The following is a 23,882-nucleotide window of genomic DNA, read 5'->3' as shown; positions in this document are numbered from 1 at the left end:
AAATATTGTTTATATGCAATCTCCCAAGGTAAATATTTACTAATCTGTTTCGTTCCGTTCCTGTATATATGGGTCCATGTGGTTTAAGATCTCACACAACACTGCTTTAACCATGGTCATATCTCACTATGTATTAGTAAAGAGCACACACACACACACACACACACACACACACACACACACACACACACACACATATATATATATATATATATATATATATATATATATATATATATATATATATATATATAGAGAGAGAGAGAGAGAGAGAGAGAGAGAGAGAGAGAGTCAATACCATGTACTAGGGTCTGGATTGTGTCATTTCATGTTCCCAAGTCTTGCCCTTGGAATAGTTTTCCATGTCGTCCCCAGCCAAACATATTTAGACCGTGGCAGAGAGATTCTTGGCGCCCAAAACTTCATTCAACACCGGTCCATCCAGTAATTTAAGCCCACTTCTAACCAACATGCTATCAAAGATATACTTTCTAAGTGGCTGTTTCTTCATCTCCCAGTCTAAGTTTGTTGTATGAAAACACGATACTTGAAACTTAGGCTGACCTCAAATAATTTGTTCCATACTTAGTTTAAACGCTTAACTTATTTGGAGAAAATGATAAAAAAATCAATTCGCAATGTTATTGAAAATGACAGCAGCCCTTATACTTTTTTTTTATAAACAAAAAAAAACAATTAGAGGCCTACCAATGTGCTGTTTTTAGTTATCTTTTTCTTCACACATTAAAGTACCAACCTAGATTTTGTGTCAATGCACTAGTAACATAAATTTTCCTCTTGGGATGATATTTTATATACTTTTCGAAGCAGCAGAAGGATCAGGTGGACCATAGGCGCTCTTATATCTTAGGGGGTGGGAAAAATACCAAGTTGATGGTGCAGCATCCCGCTCCTAGGCACTGATAAGTGGCTTTTGTGGATGTGTGTGTGTGTGTGTGTTTGGTGGTGGTGTTGCTTCGGCTCTCATCTAGATGGTAGAATGAAAAATTAACCCACAGAGCTCCAGGCAAAAAAATTAGTTGAGGATCAACAGTTACCAATTGCAAAAGCCTATTTTATGTTCCACCATCTGCATTCTTGGTATTATACAGATAAAGTAGTTTTGTGAAGTTCCTGATGCTACCTTTTATTATTGTTACTATTTTCCTAAACACACGCACACAGAGAGAGAGAGAGAGAGAGAGAGGACAAATAATGAATAGAGAAATTGGATAATGCCCGTTAGAAACTGGAAGTATCAGAGGCTGAAGGTTGGTACTTCTGATGTAGGACCATGAATGGCCTGATAAAGCACCCTAGACGGCAGCGTCCTGTACGGATCATACTTCCTCTTTTGTAGTAGATAAGAAATGTTCTTCTCAACTTCAGATTTCACATGTAGGTACATTAAGTGTGTGCTCTTCCTATCTCTCAGCAACTCCTCCCTCCCTTCACATTAACAGAATATGCATTACTATTTTGCAACAAAAAATATGTTAACAAACACTTACTTTATTTTGTCTAATCCTCTAAGTTAGTATAAACAAACTCCAATGGTTCACAAGACCACTTTTATCCACTGTTTTCCAGTTATCAGTGTCCTCCCAATTCTAAAGATTCATCTTGGCTTGCAGAATAAACAGAGGATTTTCTACAGAAATGATACATAGACTGCAACTGTAAAATCATCCGTTCATTATGCATTTGTAATCCACATATCATTTCTCTAATAACTTCCGGTATTGTAGTTGATTATTTCAGATAAATAAATGGCTAAGCAGATAAGAAAAACCACATGAAACACTCATACCTTTTGTTTCAATTGGCTTGCCAAACAAGTAGTACATACGACCAGGTATCTTCGGCATAAGCACAGGGACATGGAGGGCTTGCTGTCCTAACTCACCAACAGCAGCGGTCCTATTATCGAAGTTCCAAAGTTTTTACCATAGGTTAGACCAAGTAATGCTTAGGTTGAAATCGAGTACCTTAAAAAATTCACAGAGAGCTTCTGAACTTCATGAAAGAAAACAATGATACAATACCAACATATCTCACATATTTAATATGTTAAATCAAACGTGTAATTCAATTCATTCATGACAGAAGCACCATAAACTTGAGAAAAGTGTGACATAAAGATGTTAGAAAGCAACTGATCACTAATCTGCACCCAACCAGTCCCCTCCCATCACCCTCCAAATCACAAAACATAGAAAAGAAGAAAAGAGCAAGAAGGTTTGATTATGAACTAGTTGGATATTAGTTCTGTTACTCTGTACTAACCCTAAGAACTATAAGATGCTATTATCTCCCCTTTAAATATTTATCCAAATTGAACTAACTAGTGTGCACTAGACTCCAGCTTAGTGGTTGGATCATGAAGATCATAAACTACTTTCTGCTAGATAAGGAAAGAATAAGTCAGTCAATCTTATTTTTGCGAGAAGCTAAGACAAACAAGAAATGATGATGATTCATTTCAAGTTTGTTAATGCTCAACTGAACTGGAACACATACCTCAATTTCGTTAGATCTCGATTTAGCTCATCTATCAAATATTTCACAGTTGGTATCCTCACAAGGTCATCATAATCAAGAAGCAACTGCATATAAAAATACCACATAAAAATACCACACAACCACCATTATCACCCTCATTTTTTCTTGAGAATAGTCAGAGAAACGAAGGACAGTGTCATGAAGTCACTGAACCAAAAAAGTATGTCTATATATGGCATGTAGCAATTGGAATATGTTATCCACAACCTTTTCCCTTAATGAAAGTTATCCTTAAAAATGCACAAAAAGATTTAGTAATAGCAGGAAATATTTGGTGATGTCCAAAATTGTTTTTCAATAAAATGGCATTGCAGGACACTATAAGTGTCTCAGCCCAACATGGTTACAAATTTCCATGGTGAAACATGAAAGAATCAGAACCTAGGGCTAGCACACTTATATGCTTAGTCTTGAAAACATGTCTTAGTAAGACCATGTTTTATTTACTTTGTGATTCCTCATCTGACAGGTTCTTCTGATTCTTGCCACGATTGGGGAAAAATCACTAGCAAATCTCTTGTGATTCTTTATTTTTTGTAAAGTAATATCTTTAAAGGTAAATACATGTTTTCTAAACTCTGTAACAGACAATCACAGATTGCTTATTTTTTGGTTTCTCACCCTGTGACAGAAAGTTTGTGTCAAGATCTTTTGACAGGTGTTTAAATCTAATAATTAGGTTGCTCACCCCATGATTTCTCCTGTATCAAACTTGTATGGAAAAATTTTAGAAACTTTATAAAGAAAAATTCCAGCACATAAGCCAACTGAATGTAACTAGATTTACAGCTAAACAAATTTATCTGCTAGAGCACAGCATCAAATATCAATTCTAGTAGCTTAAATTTGAGAGTCAGAAAACTGAACGGGTAGAAACATCATCATGGAAATCTTACTTCACAAAGATCGTCTTCTCCAACAGCAGCAAAAGGTACGATTGCTGCTCCAAATCTAGCTGCCATTCTGACAAATTCGGACTGTTCTGGCCAAAACAACTTATATTCCTCTCCCTAGAAACAGCAAGAGTTGACAGAGTTAAATGCATGCCAAAACATATCAAGACCCTAAGAATTTAGCAAGTGATGACATGCAGCAAGTGCAGGTCAGGTTTCTTCAGAATTCCAAGCCTTACCAGCTTGTATGTCTCAGGTTATAGTTAGTTCACCAAATCCTGAAAGACCAAGATCATGTGGACATGCATGCTAAGCATGGGAAATTTGTCACTTTCAGCCAAATTATGGTTCTTTCACTCCGCTAAATTATGGTTTTCTGCCTCTGAAACAAATGGAGACAAATAAGATTGCATATGAAATTGCGGTATGACTTGCAAGTTGTATCACAGGGGCACTTTACTTAGCAGAGCTTTCTTGTGTCAACGTCAGCAACACAGGGAACAACAGGACATCTAACATGGTCAACGTTGAGAACTTTATGTTATTTTTTTTGTTCTTATTTTGCATTTGCTATCTTTTGTTTATTGTTAGAAGATTTTATATTTCAGATCGTTATACATTCATGTCTAGTTTGCTTTCAGCCAACACATGTCTGCACATGCACCCATGGCCCCTGCAACATCTATCAGATATGTGTGCATGTGTCTACACACACACATCTCACTGTCAATTATTTGTTCCCAGGTTTTTACCAGCAGGGTTTTTCTCAGGTATTAAATGGGCAGTTTGTTTTCTAGGGAAAATCTCAATAAATCAAAAAACTAGAAATATAAAAAATGAAACAAAATATAAAAATTTGAGCTTTATAATAACTTTATTATAAAAATTGAAATTTATAATATACTAAAAGATCGTTTTTCTGAAAAAAGAAAAAGAAAGATAAAAAGGCATGAGATTATTTATTTTGGCATTTTTTTTCAAGATATTGCAATTTTTTCTCATTTCGTATTTTCCTTTATTTTCCCATTTTTTCACATTTCTTGAAAAAATTGGCAGTGTTGGTGACAGTGATAAACACATATATGCACACCCGTACATGCATAATGGATAGCTACTTAGCTTGTCCTAGTTTCACAAAATTATCATGCTGTATCAAGAATGTTTATCCACGTCTGACCTGCATTTGTGTCTATCTAACAGGTTAGAACTTAGAATGCAACAGGGCTCAGGTTGCTAACAGGAAATATCACCATGCAAGAGATTGCTTGGATGTCTATGCCATTGAGAGAAGCTGCTTTTTGTTGTTGCATGTTCACTTAGTAGAAAGTTGTATGACATACAAAACTTAGATAAACATTTCCATTATGTTAGAGCTTTTGTTTGGAGGTTCACTATATGCAGAGCATACATTTTAATTTCTCATTCTGCTCACCAAACCCTGACGTCCAGTTACAAATAACACAAAAGTGAGCTGAGAAGGCTCAATGTCAGTTAGGGAGCTGAATACCGCAATGAGTTGAGAGTCCTGTCTTTGCCTTTTACACAAGAACTACATTTCCTTTTTCCACAACAAATAACCAGAAAAAACGAGCATAACACAAAATCATAAGAGAGTCATTATGGTCCTAACTCCTAATAGAAGGGAGGTTGCTTACCTTTCGATGAAGAGCTTCACGTACACCTCCAGGATATAAAAGAACATGTGAATTTTGAGAAAGTAGCTTGAAAAGGCCAGTTGCTGAGACAGGAACAGCACCTAAAGCTCTAAAAGGGTCAAAGCGTGTTTCATCAAGCATCACCTTCTCGGTCCTCTTCTCAAACATGAATGGATGAGCAATGCCTCGAATGAGGATGCCCTTCATTAAGAATTCCCGGACAAGGGGACTTACTTCCCAACCAAACAACATGTGATAGCCAACAAGTAAAACAGGTCCCTCAAGAGGAATTCCATCAAGGCTTCTTACAATTTTCCCACTTTCCAATTTTGAAAGCATCACTGGGCTAGTGGCATGATCTATCCACCTTATGTCCATGGCATCACAAGTCATGAAATAAGTGAGTAAACATAAGCACTTTTGATAAAAAAAAATATAGTATGATGTCTCACAGTCTCAGAAGTACCTGTATGGTTCATATGCTCTTCTGAATTCATTTAGAGTTGGAGGAAGAAAATCTGAAACATAATCAAGCTTCCTTGAGCGCCTATATAGACCAGCACTTTTAATAGTTGAAACCAAATTAATGTCATCATCCTGCAAAATCATGAGTGTCGATACCACTAAAGAACAATTTCAAGTTACAAAGCTACACATATAATACTGAGGGGCCACAGTTCTTTTTTTCCGAAGTTTGAACAAGGAGAAGAAAAATCCTGGACAGCCACTTGCTGTTAAAATATAAATCCTTCACCAGCACGTTGAAGAGGAGTCTCTTAGGATTCCACCTCCTTGTAGAATGTGTTAAGATATTTAATGTCCTTGTAACATGTGAAGAGTCTCCTAGGATTCTATGTTGTAGTTAATATCCTTGTTATATGTGAAGTCTCTTAGGTTTCTATGATGTAATTAATGTCCTTGGAGCTTGTGAAATCTCCTAGGATTCTACGATTGGAGACTCTTAGAATTCTGGAAATGGGATTATAAATAGAGGCCGTGCAAACCATTTTGGCTACGGCTTCTTCTCCTCAGTTTCTTCTTGTTTTCATTCTCTCTTTCCCTCTCTCTCTCTCTCCCTCTCTCTCTCTCCATCTCTATCTTCCTGCGTGAGTGCTGTTTTCTGGTTACAGATATTGGTGCTAGATTTCTATCAAGGTATCAGAGCGCCAGGTTACGTTATCTCTACCAAACGAAATGCCCAAACAGGTCTGATCTGGTTAGAACTCTTTTCTCATCTTGTATCTATCCTGAATTTACTTTTTTCTTGCGCAATTCTTGTTCCTTTTTCTTCTTGCTTACCCAAGGACACATCTTGTTATATCGTGTCTTCTTTCCCTCTCATCTTCTACCTATATACCATTCCTTTCTGCTGTCATGGAAAACCTTTCGCATTCTAGCATGTCCTCAAGTTTTCTTCCTCACCTTATTACCGAAAAACTCAACCATGAGAATTATCTGATCTGGAAAAGGCAAATCATGCCTTTCATAAGAAGTCAAGGCCTCTTTGGACATCTCGATAGTTCAACAAAGGCTCCACCAATATCCGTCTTACAGGAAATAAAAAATGAGGCAGGAGAAGTTATTGCTGTTCATGAAGACAACAATCCTGAACATGCTATGTGGATGAGACGTGATCAAAGTCTGGTTGCGTATATTTTATCCACTTTATCTCAACAAGTGTTACTTTCAGTTTCTGATGATTGTACTGCAGAAGAATTATGGGAAACCCTTGCTGATACCTTTTCCCAAATATCAGAAGCTCGAATTATGTACTTAAAGAAAGAATTTCAGAATTTGAGCAAAGGTTCAACGTCTATCATGGATTATTTGGGGCGTATTAAGGCCGTCGCAGACCAACTTGCTGCCTCAGGGAATAACATTTCTGATAAGGAAAAGGTGCAGCAAACCTTGAATGGACTTGGGCATGATTATCATGCTTTTATTACAGCTCTTGAGGTCCTTCCTGTTCTGCCTTCCTTCAACGAACTACAAGGTAAACTTCTCCAACATGAAATGAATATGAAAAGAGTCATTGAAAGGACTGATCAAGGGAACTCCCAAAATGTATTGGCTATGAATGTAAAGTTTGGTAAGAGCCATGGGAACTCCAACCATGGTGGTCGTGGCATTCTACCAACACCACATAACCAAGGTATGTCTCCTTTGGACACTTCAAGAAAAATACCAATTTGTTTTCAGTGCAACAAGAAAGGACACATGAAGGCACAATGTTGGTTTAATCCTCAAAATAAAAACAAAGGGGTAAGACATGATTATAAACAAGGAGGACAAAGTTCTAAATCCACCGCTGAAGATATGCAACAGCTATTGATGACCGCATTCTCAAAGATGACTATAAAGCAAAATGAGCAAGGAGAATGGTTCTTGGATTCAGGTGCAGCTACCCATGTGACAGGAAATGCAGGTAAATTGACTAACTTATCCCCTCATTACGGTAGAAGTTGCATTATAACAGGTGATGGAAAGTCTCATCCTATTACACATATTGGAAATGCACATATTCCATTGTCATCCTCGTCTCTATCACTGTCTAATGTTGTTCTTGCTCCCAATATCAAAAAGAACATCATATCCATTTCTAAACTCATTGATGATACAAGCTCTTCTGTTGAATTCACACCTTCTTCTGTCTATGTCAAGGACCTCCAAACGAAGAAAATGTTCGCTAGAGGGGAGCGTCAAGGGAATATGTACGTCCTCAAGGAATGTCTACCCAAGGATTCATCCACTTTTGATATAGGATTGAAGACATTTTCTCTTTCTCATAATGCGTCATCAGTGCCAAGTTCTTGCCATTTTGAATCAAAAGTAAGGGGCCCTAACCAATTTTTGGAGTCTGATTTGTGGCATAGTCGGCTAGGACACTGTGGTCGACATTTCATTGAAAAACTTGTCACAGATAGTCTCATTCCAAGATCAAGTTTACCTCTTACTTCAAGTGTCAAAAAATGTTCAAGTTGTGCACTTTGTAAGAGTCATGTTTTACCTTTCCATAATATAAATCAAAGGGCTTCCAAACCTTTTGAAACTATTTTTTCTGATGTATGAGGGCCAGCCCCTATTGATTCCATGTCTGGGTCAAGATATTATGTCTTATTCATTGACTCTTACTCACGTTTCACCTGGATTTACTTCATGAAACACAAATCAGAAGTACCTCACATATTTCGAAACTTCTATGCCATAATTCAAACTAAATTTTCATCCAATGTGGTGCATTTTCAATGTGATGGAGGGGGAGAATATTCCTCGCTTGATTTTATTGAATTTCTACGTGAAAAAGGGATAACTAGACAAATTTCCTGCCCTTACACACCACAACAAAATGGTGTAGTTGAGCGGAAACATCGACATATAGTTGAAAGCGCCATGAGCATGATGCATGATACTAATGTGCCCATTTCCTTGTGGACTGAAGCCTTCCATACTGCTGTATACATAATAAATTGTTTGCCTATGACACTCTTGATGTCTAAATCGCCATATTTTACACTCTTAGGCAAACAACCTGATTACAAGAACTTGAAGGTTTTTGGTTGTGTATGCTATGTTCACGTTGATGCTGCCTTGAGGAACAAGTTTCAAGACAAAGCTATTCAATGTAGATTCGTTGGATATGCTGATGAATATAAAGGTTTTCGATGCTATGATCCAACAACTAAACGTATCAAAACTTCAAGAAATGTCATTTTTGATGAACATAGTTTTGATAATACAAATGAAATGCCTATGACCATTGAATCTTATGATCCCTGGACCAGTACACAGTTATTTAATGCAGATCCTGTTATAGAAAATGATGTGCCTCAAAGTGAAGATTCAGAGAGAGCAATACAACCGTCGGATATGGCTCAAAGTGAAAATCAAGAAGATCCAACACAGTCATCAAGTCATCACGAAAACAATAATGAAGAACAGAGCAACGATGCACATCGGTATTCGGGTCTTATCTACAGTCGACGACTAAGGGACAGAGATGCTCACAGTGAAGAAGACAACATGCCCCACCTTAGAAGATCCCAACGCATTCGTCATCCCATTCACAGGTGGGTTAGCTATGATTCTTTATCACTTGATTTTCAGTTATTCATGGCAAAAGTTGGCAAGGAGGAAGAACCTACTTCATTTGATCAAGCATCAAAATCACATCATTGGAGAAAGGCTATGAAAGAAGAAATGGATGCCTTGCATGAATGTGGAACATGGGAGATCGTTCCGAGGCCACACGAAAAGAACGTAGTGGGCTCCAAATGGGTATACAAAATTAAATACAAACCTGACGGCAGCATAGAAAGACACAAAGCAAGGTTAGTAGCAAAAGGGTTTACACAACAATATGGAGAAGATTATGATGAGACATTCAGCCCTGTGATCAAAATGGGAACAATTCGCGTGATTATATCATTGGCAGTTGAATATGGATGGAGACTACATCAAATGGACGTGAAGAATGTTTTTCTTCATGGTGATTTAAGGGAGGAAGTATATATGGAACAACCTCCAGGATACACGAAAGGAGACTCTCATGCATGGGTTTGCAAACTAAGAAAATCTATTTATGGACTTAAACAGGCCTCACGTTCGTGGTTTGACAGTTTCTCTTGCAAGATTCAAGAATGTGGTTTTCGGAGATGTCCTCTAGATCACTCTCTTTTCATTTATCGAAAGGAAAACATATTTACTTTACTTCTTATATATGTTGATGATATTGTTATCACAGGCAATTCAGAAAAACACATAGAAGAAGCTAAAGTTTTGATGATGCAAAACTTCAAAATGAAAGAGCTTGGTGATTTACGATTCTTTCTTGGAGTGGAGATTGATAGGGACAATAATCGCCTCACATTGACACAACAGAAATACACGTTGGATCTGCTGAAAAAGTCAGGTATGTCTGATTGTAAGCCTGTTGGAACTCCTAGTGTTCTAAATCAAAGACTAAGTGCTCAAGATGGGGAGTTATATGAAGATCCTACGCAATATCGAAGTATTGTTGGGGCACTTCAATATCTTACATTTACTAGACCAGATATTATATATGCTGTGAATCAAGTATCTCAATTTATGCATGCACCTAAAGATACTCACATGGATGCTGTCAAAAGAATATTAAGATATCTTAAAGGGACAGCAGGAGATGGCTTAGTTTATGGTAAGAGTGAAAATATAACTACTGGACATCAACTTATGACATTCACAGATGCAGATTGGGCTGGAGATCCCGATCAAAGAAAGTCCATTTCTGGTTTTTGTATTTTCATTGGACGTAATCTTGTGTCTTGGAGTTGTCGAAAGCAAAAGGCAGTAGCAAGATCCAGCACTGAAGCTGAATACAGATGCATGGCTGCAGGTACTGCTGAAGTTACATGGGTTAGACAGTTGCTAGAAGACATTGGAGAAAAGATTAAAACATCAATGTTAATGTGCGATAATCAAAGCGCTATTAACATTGCCTTTAATCCCGTACAACATGGTCGAACAAAGCACATTGAGATTGATCAACACTTTGTTAGACAAAAGGTGGAAGACAAGGAGATTCAGCCTATTTATGTTCGTACAGATGAACAAGTTGCAGACTTATTTACAAAAGGATTAACAAAGGAACGATTCTGGTTTCTAAAAGGCAAGTTGTACATGGTGCAAAACCATGCACAACTTGAGGGAGGGTGTTAAAATATAAATCCTTCACCAGCACGTTGAAGAGGAGTCTCTTAGGATTCCACCTCCTTGTAGAATGTGTTAAGATATTTAATGTCCTTGTAACATGTGAAGAGTCTCCTAGGATTCTATGTTGTAGTTAATATCCTTGTTATATGTGAAGTCTCTTAGGTTTCTATGATGTAATTAATGTCCTTGGAGCTTGTGAAATCTCCTAGGATTCTACGATTGGAGACTCTTAGAATTCTGGAAATGGGATTATAAATAGAGGCCGTGCAAACCATTTTGGCTACGGCTTCTTCTCCTCAGTTTCTTCTTGTTTTCATTCTCTCTTTCCCTCTCTCTCTCTCTCCCTCTCTCTCTCTCTATCTCTATCTTCCTGCGTGAGTGCTGTTTTCTGGTTACAGATATTGGTGCTAGATTTCTATCACTTGCAACCTCCAGTTAGCAAAACCATTAAAAAGACATAAAAAGAAGGGGAAAAATAAATGAAAATGAATAATCGGGAAATCATGACACTTTGGGGAAAAAAACCAATGAATTTGTCACATTTGTCCCTTTTTAGAAAAAAATTATTATATTTTAATGTTTTCAAGGTTTTTTAACATATTATGAGCTAGTTTGAATTTTTATAATACTTTTGTAAGAACATTAGTAGAAAACTCAATTTTTCTTTTTTCAATATTTTTATTTTTAAATTTTTTTGGTAATTTTTTGATATTCTCTAGAGAAAACAAACTTTTTGATTAAACCTAAGGAAAACTTTGCCCCTAAAAACCTGGAACAATATTTATGACAATGGTAGAACCCAGGTTTCTCATCTCACAGGCGATTACACCCAGCTGCATCCTTGTAGACAGATGCCCTTGTATAATGATTAGGCCCCTGCTTTTACAAACATGCGTAGGGATAGGCAGGCTACATCAATAATCTCCATGAGCCCTGTCAAGGTTGAAGAGAATGGTGTCCTGCAAGCTCCTTTCTGTTTTTTAGTCTACTAAGAAATACTTTTGGATTTACCAGATCAATAACCTCCCAAATTAATCCACCATGGCTTTGAATGTTTTGAACTGGCCATGGCTCATCTATGCTCCACCTGAAATATATGGATGCTTTCAGGCTCCAGCTCCTGAGATCAACTTGGTGGATATTCATATGCTCATATATGTCATGAGGGATTAATCATTGAGCTATTAAGCTTATGTTAGAAGACAAGAAATAGAACATCTAGAAGGAAAAAGGGGAAGAAAAAAAAAGAAATGAGGACACTCCTGATTGGTTGCAGATCCAAATTATCTTTTCAGAAATTCATTGTATAATCAAGGGGGATCAGATATAAAGTGACAAGATCCAAACCAATGGCCATATAGAGATGCTCCCACAATGTACTCTTGAAATGAAAAAGCAATATTAATCCTCAATATTAATTGTGACATCAACATATATATGGATCTAAATGCATAAATATGATCTATATATTTCTCTGTGCACATTGATACTTATTTCTCACCAGAAAAATGGAATGTCCACTATCCTTAAAGTACCGAAACCTGCAGCGGCTCAGTATACTGCAAAGTCTGTCAGCTTCCTCTCTACTGGGTAGAAACTGATCCTTGCCACTGAAATACCATTAAATAGCATCACATATTTGTTCTGTTTTCCTAAAACTCAACTACTATCAATGCTTTAAAGGACAAGACTATGGCATATCATAAAAATAATGCACAGCCAATGTTGTAACGTGTGGTATCATATTTTTACATTGCTTCATGTAACTAATGCAAAAACTAGAAACATAGTGCAAAATCTGACAAGATAAACCCTTCAATATAGTTTTGGGGTTGTATCTTATGTGGATAGTTCATAATCCATATCATATGATACAGCTCCATAACATGACATGGTATGAAATAGTCCATATACTGCAATATGAACCTGGTGGAAAAAGGAGATCCAAAACACCATTTTTGTACTGGACTCCAACACGCTCCTAGGAGTTGTGTGTGAGGTGCTCTTGTGTGGTTGAGGAAAAAACATCATTTGGGAGCTGATTTCGTGTTTAAGGGTAGAGACTGGAGATGTTTCTCATTTTGCACCACCAAAATTGCAACTTCATCTGTGTATATATTCTTTTAAATATTGGTTAGACGACCATCAATATTTGTGCTTTTATTAATCTTTGGCTTAGGAGTGATAATGGTTGGATTCATTGGAAAATTGGATGATCCTGTACATCAACTGTCAGTTAGACATGTTTAAAAGAAGTTCAACACATTTTTTTTTTTCTGTAATCAGCGCTTACATAGTGGATTCCATACATTTAAGTTGCATTTAATTAGTCCACTAGATGGTGGTCTATGTTTTATGCTGACATCTGTTTACATGCAGAAGAGAACACCTAGTCTGCCTGAGCAGTTTACAAAGGAGTTCATCCAGAGGAGGACAAGGGTTGTAGTTATCAACTTAAATCCACCTTTACCTATGATTCTTGACACTACAGTCAAAATGGTACACTAGAAAATCTGGTAGTCTTGGTTAGTTAATTCTGAAGACAAGGATATTGCACCAGCAACATCAGTTGAATGACTGCCACATTAAGAGGAACTTAGTGGAGCAAAAGAACCTAGTAGAATAGAAGAACCCAGTAAAGCCATCACTGCCGTATTGCAGGTTTATATTCCTTCTTTCTTTGATTAGTCTATGGGTAGCGTTAAAGATTTGAGTTAAAATAATGTACTAGAGATTTTAGACTTAAATGAATTAGGGACTTCAAGTTGACTTAGTAGATGTACTTTGATTACTGCATTCCTATAAAATTGATGTTTCATGTTTGTCACTTAGTTTTTATGCATCATGCAATTCATGTTTTTATATAGAAAAAAAAAACCTATTTCTTTGTACGTTTTCGAGCTTTTTTATGTTTAAAAAATTGAGGCCTTTTATGTTAGTTAATGTTACATTTAGTTACATATATAACTGTTGGTCTGACAAAATTATGTAATTTACAACATTGCACACAAGACAGAAGAACTTGTGGTTGTGACACCTATCAAGTTAGCTTTCCAACCCAAACTGAAGCTATTGGAAGGCAAAATTTAGTCCTAGTGATTGTCTTTCGTCTTGCATTTTTCATTTCTACCAGAGCAAGTGCTTTTGTCATAGTTTGAAGACCCACAGACCTGTCAAGCATGTTAGGAAATAAGATATCTTGTTGATATCATAGCTAGATTAGGTTTTACATTTTTTACATTTTATTTTCATTTTTATGTATTTTATTATTTCTTTTATTTTTCTTTTTCTTTTCTTTTATTTTCCTTTTATTTTTCTTTTCTTTTCTTTTCTTTTTCTTTTCTTTTCTTTTTCCTTTTCTTTTTCTTTTTGTTTCCCCTTTGTTCTAGCCGTTGGGAGATCCAACGGCTCCTTTATGAGCCGTTGGAACCTCCAACGGCTAGAACAGCCCTCTCTTCCTTCTCTCCTTCACTCTAATTGGTTATATATATTCTTGGGTTGCCTCTTGTACAATGTATGCTGTTTTACACAGCCATTTGACATTCATTCAATAAGATTGATATATTTCAAGTGGCCTTAGTGCCTTTTCCTATCATATTCTTCTTTAGTGACTATTATAGTCACATTTATAAAGCATTCCAGCTAGCCGTCATGTTTTCCAGAGATCTTGCCTATACAATATTCTTTATATGTGTTTTTCACATCATATCAAAAATATTCCTGCCATCATTTTCTTAACTCAGAGTCTCAGACTAGTAGCTGTGCTTTAAAGTACCAGTTAAAAACCTGGCAAGTACCAATCCTTCAGATTTAACAGCATGGAGACGTGCATTAGCATAAGATGAAGCTGCTCGAAGCATCTTCAACCTCCACATAAGAAAGTCCTTTGCTAAACCATCTACTGGTATCTGTCAATGAAGTCAATTATCACAATTGCATTAAGAACATCGACATAGAAAATGCTTGGTTAATCCTCATAATCTCCTAATCATATAAAATAGGAACGAACATAGCTAAATCAGAATGGATGGAAAATTAACAATAGAGGAAGCAACAACATGCCTATAGTATTCCATAACAATATGCATACATACATGCAGTTGGTATAGGTTCCTGGAGTTTATGAGTGAGTGTAGGGATAAACTGTAGACTGTAGAGTACTTGTATTCAGCAGGCTCCTGGATATAAGTTTTTGATACAAAAGCTAAGGCAAGGTAATCAATTACCAGTTCTTGCCAAATGCCAAGTGACATGCCCATGAGGGCCATGACATTGAAGATTTGACCTCCTTAACTAGAAGTCCTTAAATGTGCTATGCAGTGTTGGACACAAAACAATACATTTTTTGAATCTCTCTTAAATGATGCTAATGGACTTAGATTATGATGCATAATATATATATATATATATCTATATATATATATAGATAGATTGATAGATAGATAGAGAGAGAGAGATAGAGAGAGAGAGAAGAACAGTAGAATGTAATATTTTTCTTTATACGAGAAAACTGTTCATATCAAGTGAAGCAGATGGTGCATATGTTTTCTGTTGTTTCTTTACCTGCTGAGCATACGAGGGATCCAGGACAGTTGTCAGCAGCCAACTGAGGTCACCTAAAATGCATGCAAGAAGAGATCTCTATAGATAAGAAAATACATTAAATCCCCAAACTTACCATTTCAATCTTCATCAATAAAACAATTGAACAGAATATGATGAACTGTAAGAAGCTAACATTCTGAACATCTGGTTGATGATTGGAAATTACAAAAAATCAGGCTCTAAAATTCATCAATCTCATAGTATGATGGTACATTTCAATTTAGTACATTGATTGAATCTATTTACATTATATAGGTTCTATAGGCTAAAAAAACGTCAATCTCAACATTGAGTTACTATTACCTGCCTAATTCCTGATGAACATAGGTCTGTCTTCTTTTAGATTTTTAGAATCTGGGATTAGGTGAAGATATAAGAGGAGCAAGAACAAAAAAGAGGGAAAGAAAACGAAGAGATGACTGTACATTTTTGAAACTAGCATACGGAGTTCGTAAAGCTTAAAAGCATCATCTATTATGGCATTACACCCATTTAAAACGAAATATAAGACTAACCTGTCATTTCACTTGAAGTCACTTATCCCGTTCAATTCAAGTGCAGACCAAAATCATATGGCAAGATTTATGTCATCAAAGCACTTGGGATGATGGTTGGACTTCATGTCTCTAATTTTTCCCATTTTTTCGTGATGCCTTAACTTCCAAATCTTTTATTGAACTTCCAGGGTTTTCACTGCAGAACTGGTCAGACTATATTATATGTCAAATTTCTCCTTGGACCAGAGTAAACGATTATAATGATTCTTCACTTTTTCAAAAATCTGAACTTCATTATGTTTTACTTAATTTTCAATATGTTATCATCTCCAACCGTCCCAAATAAACCTTTTTTTTATCCAACTGCTTTCAGAAACTATATCAACCAGATAAGTTTGGGACGTGAGTAATATATCTTTAGGACTCTACAGTGAGCATGGCTAGGTACAGTTTCCCTTTTCATACAGTAATAAGTGAGTCTATTGTGTGTCTCTAGTATTATATACAGCGACAACTAGCACAAATACATGTCAAACATGTTGCCAGGGAGTTAAAAATTTTCACTTTTGGGACCTTGGCACCTGTTGGAAAGTGGTTTTAAATGAGTTATGACGACAAAAACTAGAAGTTTCAGCAAGGGTATAAAGAAGAAAGGATCTGGCCTTAACTTGTCACCACTAATTTCAATTGAAGTATCTAAATTCTGAAGTTCAATGGGCTGTGTCTGAAAGTTGATGTTTGCAATCTTGAAAAGGGGTTATTTAGTCTATTAAACAGTTTTTCTCGAAAACATACTAAGAGGAATCTTGCAGCTTCCAAGGATTTGTAACCATGACAAGTTGGATACGAGCATCTATAGTTAAAGATTGCATACATGTCTAAGGTCGAGCCCAGAACTACACTTTGGGGTCTTGACCAGGATAGAAACCAACCAACATGCATAAGAGATGGTCCACAGAATTTCGATGCTCTCAGGGAAGATGGACTTAAGTTATATGTAATGAGACTATTTTCAGTTTGGCCTCCATGTATATGTTGTGCAAGGCTGCAAGCACAAGTACATGTCTGTCTGTCCGCATGCATGTGTGCGTGTGTGGTGAGAGAGAGAGGTCTGAGTTCAACACACATTTGATCGGACAAATAAATCTCTAACAAAGATGTGCAAAATTCAAACAACCAACTCATATTATGAAGATATTCCTTGATGCACGAGTCCCCACATACCTACAAGGAAGCTCAGAAGATAGTCATTTGGTAGCTTTAGTTCACCAGGAATCAGTTCTGAGAAAGGTAAAAGACACTGCATCCAGGACCTGCTAAAAGATGTCACTGAAGAAAAGTTCAAAAAACAGTAAGCGTTGAATTTGATAAGCAATGATTTGATTCTGTTGAAAGCATATCATATACTCACTAGGATTGGCCAATAATAATACAATGTCAACGTCTGGGTTACGAGCTGCAACAGAAAGAGCAAGACATCCCCCAAAAGAATCACCAACAAGATATACTGGTCTACGTGGAGCTGAAGAATTTTCCAACCTCACTGTCTTTTCCACAAATTTCACCAGTGCTGAGACCATGAAAAAGGCGAACAAAATGATCAAATGAAAAGTTTTCATTTTTCATTTTCAAGCAAACTAAAGAATTTGACTCAACGCTGAAATAAATATGAACTACACTTAAGGCATGTATTCACAAACAAAATATTTCCCAATAACAACCATTTTGGTGCTATTATTTTCCACTGGATGTCTCTTTAATTCATCATTCTGGATCATAATAAATTCCTAAGTTAAAAAGCATCTAAATGGGGCAACAATAGCAATCAAATAATGCAGGACTTATAATTGTTGAAATAAATAAGAACCAGAAGATTCATCCAGACGATATTAGCTTCTGCCTAACCTTAATTTGTTTGACAAATTGAAGTGCATTTATTTTTCTGCTCCAATGAGGATTCCTTGCATTGAACATAAAATGACAACCTATGTCACATAGGTATGGGTACGGATGCTGGTACGGGTACGGGGAAGCATGTACGGATACGACGTTTTCGCCAAACTTGGTATGGTGGTGCGGTGATAGTTATATATTTTTAATTAATTATATACATGAAATCAGCAAACAAAGTAACATAAATATAAGAAACAGATGTCATTTTTGCCGGAGATATGTTGTATGAAGGTAAGGAAGAAGGAGGAAGAGGCATCAGGTGAAAATAGGTTCATTTAAAGTGGTTTGGATTGGCTCTGACTCAGAACGCTATCCGAACCGTACCAAGGCATACCACGGTACCAGAATCGGCCGTACCGGTAAGGGCACGTGGCCAAAACCCACGTACCCGTGTGACGTTGGTGACAACTATTCCAGTATTTCACACATGAAGGATCAGCATCATTCAAAATATTGGTCTATGGCAATGTTTGCTGATGTATTCACATGTTGTTGGTGGTCTTACATAACACAAGAAGAATGTGAACCATGGGAAATGTGCTCCACAAGAAAGAGAATCAAAAGGAGCCTAGGAGGAAAAAAGCACAATGAACATCCTTGTTGGTGTCCCCTGGCAAACTTAGAGAGTAACCGGCTCATGTTCATGTACAGACATTATGCTGGTTATGGAAAGACTATACCAACTTTAAGGAAAACTAAAGACTTTGTCATCGCACATCTACAGACATGGTAGCATAAAGAAATATTACATAATAATTCCTTATTCTTTTTGTTCCACCCCAAACTGTGGATAGAGAAGAGCAATGGTCTTAAATTCTTAATAACTTGAGCAGACCTCTACGGACAGTTTGCAGACAAAGAATAAGTGAGAAAAGAAGAAAACTCAAAAAACTAAAGTAGGAGGTGTAATGAAGAAGAGAAAGAGGCTCAAAAAAAAAAATCCAGGCTTATTCTCATACAGTTCCTCAAAATTGTTGTCAGGCAAGTAAAATTTTCAACCTTAGGAAAAGCATGTGGTTACAGATATGGACCGTCAAAAGGAGAAAAGTACCTTTAGTAGTACATAATCGTAGTTATAGTTGACATAATGTATGCATTTTTAGTATCCTTCTTTATGTAGTTGATGAGATCAGATAACTAAACATGGATAATCAGATATAACCAAATTCCTGGCAATAACATTGCCAAAGCACATTAGGAACCAAGTGGATACTTAGGATCATCAATTTGAAGAATAAATGTGTGGCCATAAAAAAATTCATCTTGTTAATGTTAGCAAACTGGCTAAGGCTGGTATCTGAAAACTATTAGCGATATCACCCCAAATTCCATCTAAAAGCAGTGACGGCATGCTTTGGTTTAGAATCACATAGGTGCCAGCCCTTTATTAACACAGGAAGTAGGTTGATGATGGTAGCCTTCCAATGTTTAGTTCACACCACCTATCCATAAGAAGAAGCAAATCAGGGTGATGTTCATCTCTGTTTACCTTGTATTAATAAAGGTAGTAAACAAAGAATGAGATAAGGAATACAACGCTCAGTGCTTTGGGATTTGAGAAATCATTCCTCAGCTATCAGATGTCTTTCTTGGTTCTGAAATTCTTTTAAGAGAACTATGGCATAGGAGTACAAATGGGAAACATAAAATAGCAGTTCAGGAAAAGAAGAAAAAGTGGATTTTTTCTTTCTTTATCAACACGAGTAAAATACTAAACCTTGCTCACCTTCATTGGCACATTTTAGTCAAGAATCCTGGAAAACTGCAGCAGCAAAGCAATCTCTTCCCACAACATTAAAGGATTTAATTTCTAAATAATTTTGATGTGCAAGCAAGCAGGCAAGCTTCATATTCATCTTTGATGTTCACAACATTCACTAACAGATAGAACAGCAAACATCATGCATCAACATTATGGTATGATACAGATATCGTTTAGTGAGCTGCTCGACCTATATCCTTATACTAGTTTAAATATAAAGCACAGGAAATTGAGAACTCCATGACTGCATAAACAGAATATATTTTACATTCTGGTCACTGACTTTTCCATACAGTCCCTAGATGTGTCAGAGAGAGAGAGAGAGAGAGAGAGAGAAAGAGAGAGAGAGAGAGAGAGAGAGACCTTCAAATGGTGTCCGGTCCAAAATTGGAATATGCAGGCACCAAACTTCAAAAATTCAGCAGCCAAATTCATGAGGCCTTAAGTTTGAGCATTGACTAATGCTCATATGACGTAAAACAGATTAAAGATCAAAGAGTAGTAAACCATTGGAAGCTCAGATATTGAAGACACAAGAAAAACACACATTGAGTTAACTATGTTTCAGTACAAGTCAAAAGTACAGAGGATGTACATATCGATATACATATCTCTGGAAACGAAGTCAATGAGAACATTCATTGGTAGTGGGTGCATTAAATGACATGTCATTCCCTTCCACACCAGCATGACAGTGGTACTGCCCATTATATAGGTCTAGGTAATGGTAACTGGAATCCAAGGATAAATATCAAAGCCTTCTTATTATGGCTCTAGTGCTTTTATGTGATAAGCAGGTGGGACCTTAGCCAGTCAGGAACCATTATATGTTTCAGAAAGTGAAGATAGAGACAGACAAAGTGATAGGCTACTCACTTTCCTAGCTGCTGGTGGTGCAAGAACAAGCCAAGCCCAATGGTGTCAATACCTGAAAATTCCAGTCTTCAACTTTAAGAAAGTACATATTTGCATCCAACAGAATACCTAGAGTAATATATTTGAAAGACATTTCATATAAAATCTTTTCGTTAGCAGGCTTAAAGGCTAGTCTATTCCATTTCCATAAGCATGTTCCTACCTGGATATTCTTGGAATTACATATTTTGTTTCTGCACCTATGTGTGTAATGCATGCAGTTTGCGCCCTTAATGAATGGGCTAAAATTTGTGCATGCATGCAAAGCAAGAAGAATTTACACAGTAGATCATTGCGAATATAGCAAACAAGCAATGCTTGGATTTCCAAAATCTATACACAACATTTTAAATGAGCAAGTATCATTGCCAAGAGATGGACAATGACGTAATGGAATTGACAAACCATTATATGGAATGTTCCATGTTAAAACAAGACCAGGATTCAGATTCATTGGCATTTGTTTCTAACAATGTGAATGGAACAGGCGGGGAGGGAAAAAAATAAAAAAATCAGTGTTGCCTCTATCACATGTTTGGATCAACAATGCACTTAGGCGTACTTAAGCCCTGAAAGAGGGGGAGGGTTGCTGAGTTTGGGAAGAAATTACTATGTAAGATTTTTTAAAAATCATCCATGGTCGCCACTGTAATTTAGAGGAAAAAGTGACTGCCTCTACATAAGTTTTCTGGTTCTGCATCTGGGTTTCAGGCAACCACTGATTGCATCAAGTTGCGCACTTAGCATTCAGATACACTAAAACCATGTCTCAGTGAACCTGAATTCTTTTTTTTCACCAAAGCCTGGGGCTACCTCTACGTCATGTTATGAAAAACATCAGTCGAATTGCGAAAATATGATGAATTTACTTAAACCACATATGATCTTAGAAAAAAAAAAAAAACAGAAGTAGATTGTTGTGGACAAGAAATTATCATTTCCACATATTTTTACATGTTGCTGTTTTTCTTACAAATTTGCACTTCATTTCTATTAATTCAAAATTGCACATCTACCAATTTTTTTTCTCAATGACAATAATTTTCCTAAATTATTGTAAGTTTTTTCCATCACCATGATTTTCCTCATGGCAATACTTCTAAATCGCTAACTATATTATGCAACAAGCATGGGATCCCTTAGAAACAGTTCTGCACGCATTGTATCTGGTGTTTTTAGGCATGCCTTACTGGAGCAGATGCCTCCAGCATTGGTGTTCAGGGGTCTTGGTTCAAGTACTGATTTATCGGCATCCTCTGATCACCCGTCCTAGACTGGTTCAGCAGGAAAACAGTACCCCGTGCAGTCTTGGCATAGTCTGTCTGCCTAACCAGCTAGTGACACTACAGCATGCCACCACCATCATCACTCACCTCATATGCACATTTTCAAATGAAAACACACAAGTATGATCTCATTCCCATACATAAATTATAATATATCAAATTATGATCCCTTAACAATGATGACTATATACTCTTGGTTTCCACAAACATGGCTCTAACTAGAGATTTGCATCCCATGTAAAACACAGCCTACAGTAACTTTCTTGGGGGTTGGTCATCTAAGTTGTCATAGTGGAAGTTGAACTTAGGTCGTTCAAGACCTTATCAAGACTAATCCAGCCTAGACTGTCCTCCCTGGAAGTCAATCGACTAAAAATAAATGCAGATATTTATATGAAGATTAAGTATGAAAATATGTATTTCTAAACAAAGAATATACATAATTACATATACAGTTCTAAAGCAGAAATTAATTAGCTGACTAGTTAAGGTCAGTGGCCAACTGACTCAACCTGCTAGTCATTTTTACATCTAAGGTGGCCCTATCTTGAAATAAACTTTAATAGCAAAGTAAGAATGCTGCATCATGAAAACCCTTTAAAGCAACTCTGCATTTAAAAAGACGCACTCAAAGACCTGCTAATGTAATTTGGGAGAATTGAAATCAGTCAACTGCAGGATGTTCCATGATGGTTCGGATGTTGCCAGATGTCTAAAAAATTTAATTTATCACTAAAACCACTATAAACTGTTGGTTAACCACTAAAACCATTATAAACTGCTGTTAAAGCACCATAGAGCGTTGCTACACTGATTCGCCCGTGGCTAAAGCTTTTAGCGACGGTTTTAAAGCATTCAGCCATCCAGCACATCCGGCAGCTGTCCATTTTCATTCATCGTGGGGGTATCCATCCTTAAACCGAATCAAGGTGTCGGGGTCCACAAAGAACATGATCCACTCGAGTTCTATGTAGAACGATTATTATATCCCACATTAATAAACAAAGGACAGTAAGCTCGGTCCGGCTCCTAGATGAACTGTTGCAACTACTTTGTCCGGAATTCCGTTAGAATATGTGGCATATAACATATGCAAAATATCCCTTTTTTTAGATAAGATGGTTCATCCAAAGCATATCTCCCAGAAAGAACTACAAACTAAAGTGTTCCAATACTATTTAATGATGCAAACTACTAGACAAATTCAAGAACGTGAATTCTTGATTCTGGAATTAAAAAACAAGGAAAGATCGTCGAGGGAAAATAACACCAAAATCGCAAAAATTATCTACTCTCTGCTGCTTAGAGACTACTGGTAAAAGAAGTACGTTCACTACCGGGTAAGTAGAGAAGCAGAGGAACGTCAGGAGGAGGACGGCCACACTCCATAGGAGAGAACCATCTCGGAGGGCCATCCACGGATTTCGCGAACTCCTTCCTCCTCTCCATGAAGTCTCTTACACCCACGTCCGCGATCTCCGAATCATACAAGACCCTCCTGTCTGAGGCCTTTAGGCCAGCTTCCTTAACGATCTTCTCCAGCTCCAAATCGTTCTTCAACCGGAATCTGATGATGGGTAGTCTGACTTTCGTCGGAGTATGCAATTCTCGGTGGACCTTGGGGCGAGGAGGGGCAATGTTCCAGCGGAAGACCGACGATCCAATGCTCGAGGCCATGGGGGAGGGCAGAGCGGGAAACACCGAACAGCAAATTTCCGGCTCTACCTCCGGTTCTCACTCAGGGAGTTTGCTTATCTGAACTTTCATTTATGTCCAACCTTTTCTTCTATTCCTACAAACAAGCCTCTTGATTTTCTGTTGAACCTTTTAATTTCTTAAACCGACATACTTCATGGTTCATACTTCATAGGATGGCTACAAACAACGAAGTTGTGAATATCAGTTGCCGACTCTTGTGGAAAACTTAAAGAAAGAGACGCAAAATGACAGAAAAAAAGGTCTCTGTTGTGTGTTCTTTCTATCATATATCAGTGGTACAGAATCAGAATGGTACTATGTTGACATTCACACGATACTTTTTTCCACAATATGCACAGAGCTATTAT

The 23,882-nt window shown here is 37.0% G+C and overlaps 1 protein-coding gene across 3 annotated transcripts; it reads right to left on the bottom strand.

Annotated features, from left to right (window-relative positions):
* Positions 1-1,036: 1,036 nt before the first annotated feature.
* Positions 1,037-23,656, bottom strand: LOC116257981 (phytyl ester synthase 1, chloroplastic-like). Of its 3 annotated transcripts, XM_031635026.2 has the most exons (14): positions 23,154-23,656; positions 20,492-20,543; positions 19,979-20,034; positions 17,312-17,470; positions 17,125-17,229; positions 15,362-15,414; positions 14,585-14,706; positions 12,300-12,408; positions 5,577-5,707; positions 5,111-5,477; positions 3,459-3,572; positions 2,521-2,606; positions 1,811-1,920; positions 1,037-1,449 (listed from the first exon to the last, which is right to left on the bottom strand). In XM_031635026.2, exons 1-14 carry the CDS (start codon positions 23,491-23,493, stop codon positions 1,259-1,261), a joined length of 1,995 nt encoding a protein of 664 aa, XP_031490886.1. In that variant the 5' UTR covers positions 23,494-23,656; the 3' UTR covers positions 1,037-1,258. The 3 variants fall into 3 exon arrangements, 2 of the variants coding, with proteins under 2 accessions (XP_031490886.1, XP_049934732.1); XR_004173549.2 differs by lacking the exon at positions 2,521-2,606 and having other exon boundaries at positions 1,309-1,449; XM_050078775.1 differs by lacking the exons at positions 19,979-20,034; positions 20,492-20,543.
* Positions 23,657-23,882: the final 226 nt, after the last annotated feature.

The sequence above is a fragment of the Nymphaea colorata genome, chromosome 7 (assembly GCF_008831285.2).
Source record: "Nymphaea colorata isolate Beijing-Zhang1983 chromosome 7, ASM883128v2, whole genome shotgun sequence".
Classification (NCBI taxonomy): Eukaryota; Viridiplantae; Streptophyta; class Magnoliopsida; order Nymphaeales; family Nymphaeaceae; genus Nymphaea; species Nymphaea colorata.
The sequence above is the reverse complement of the archived record's forward strand: the minus strand, read 5'-3'. Positions and strand labels throughout refer to the sequence as shown.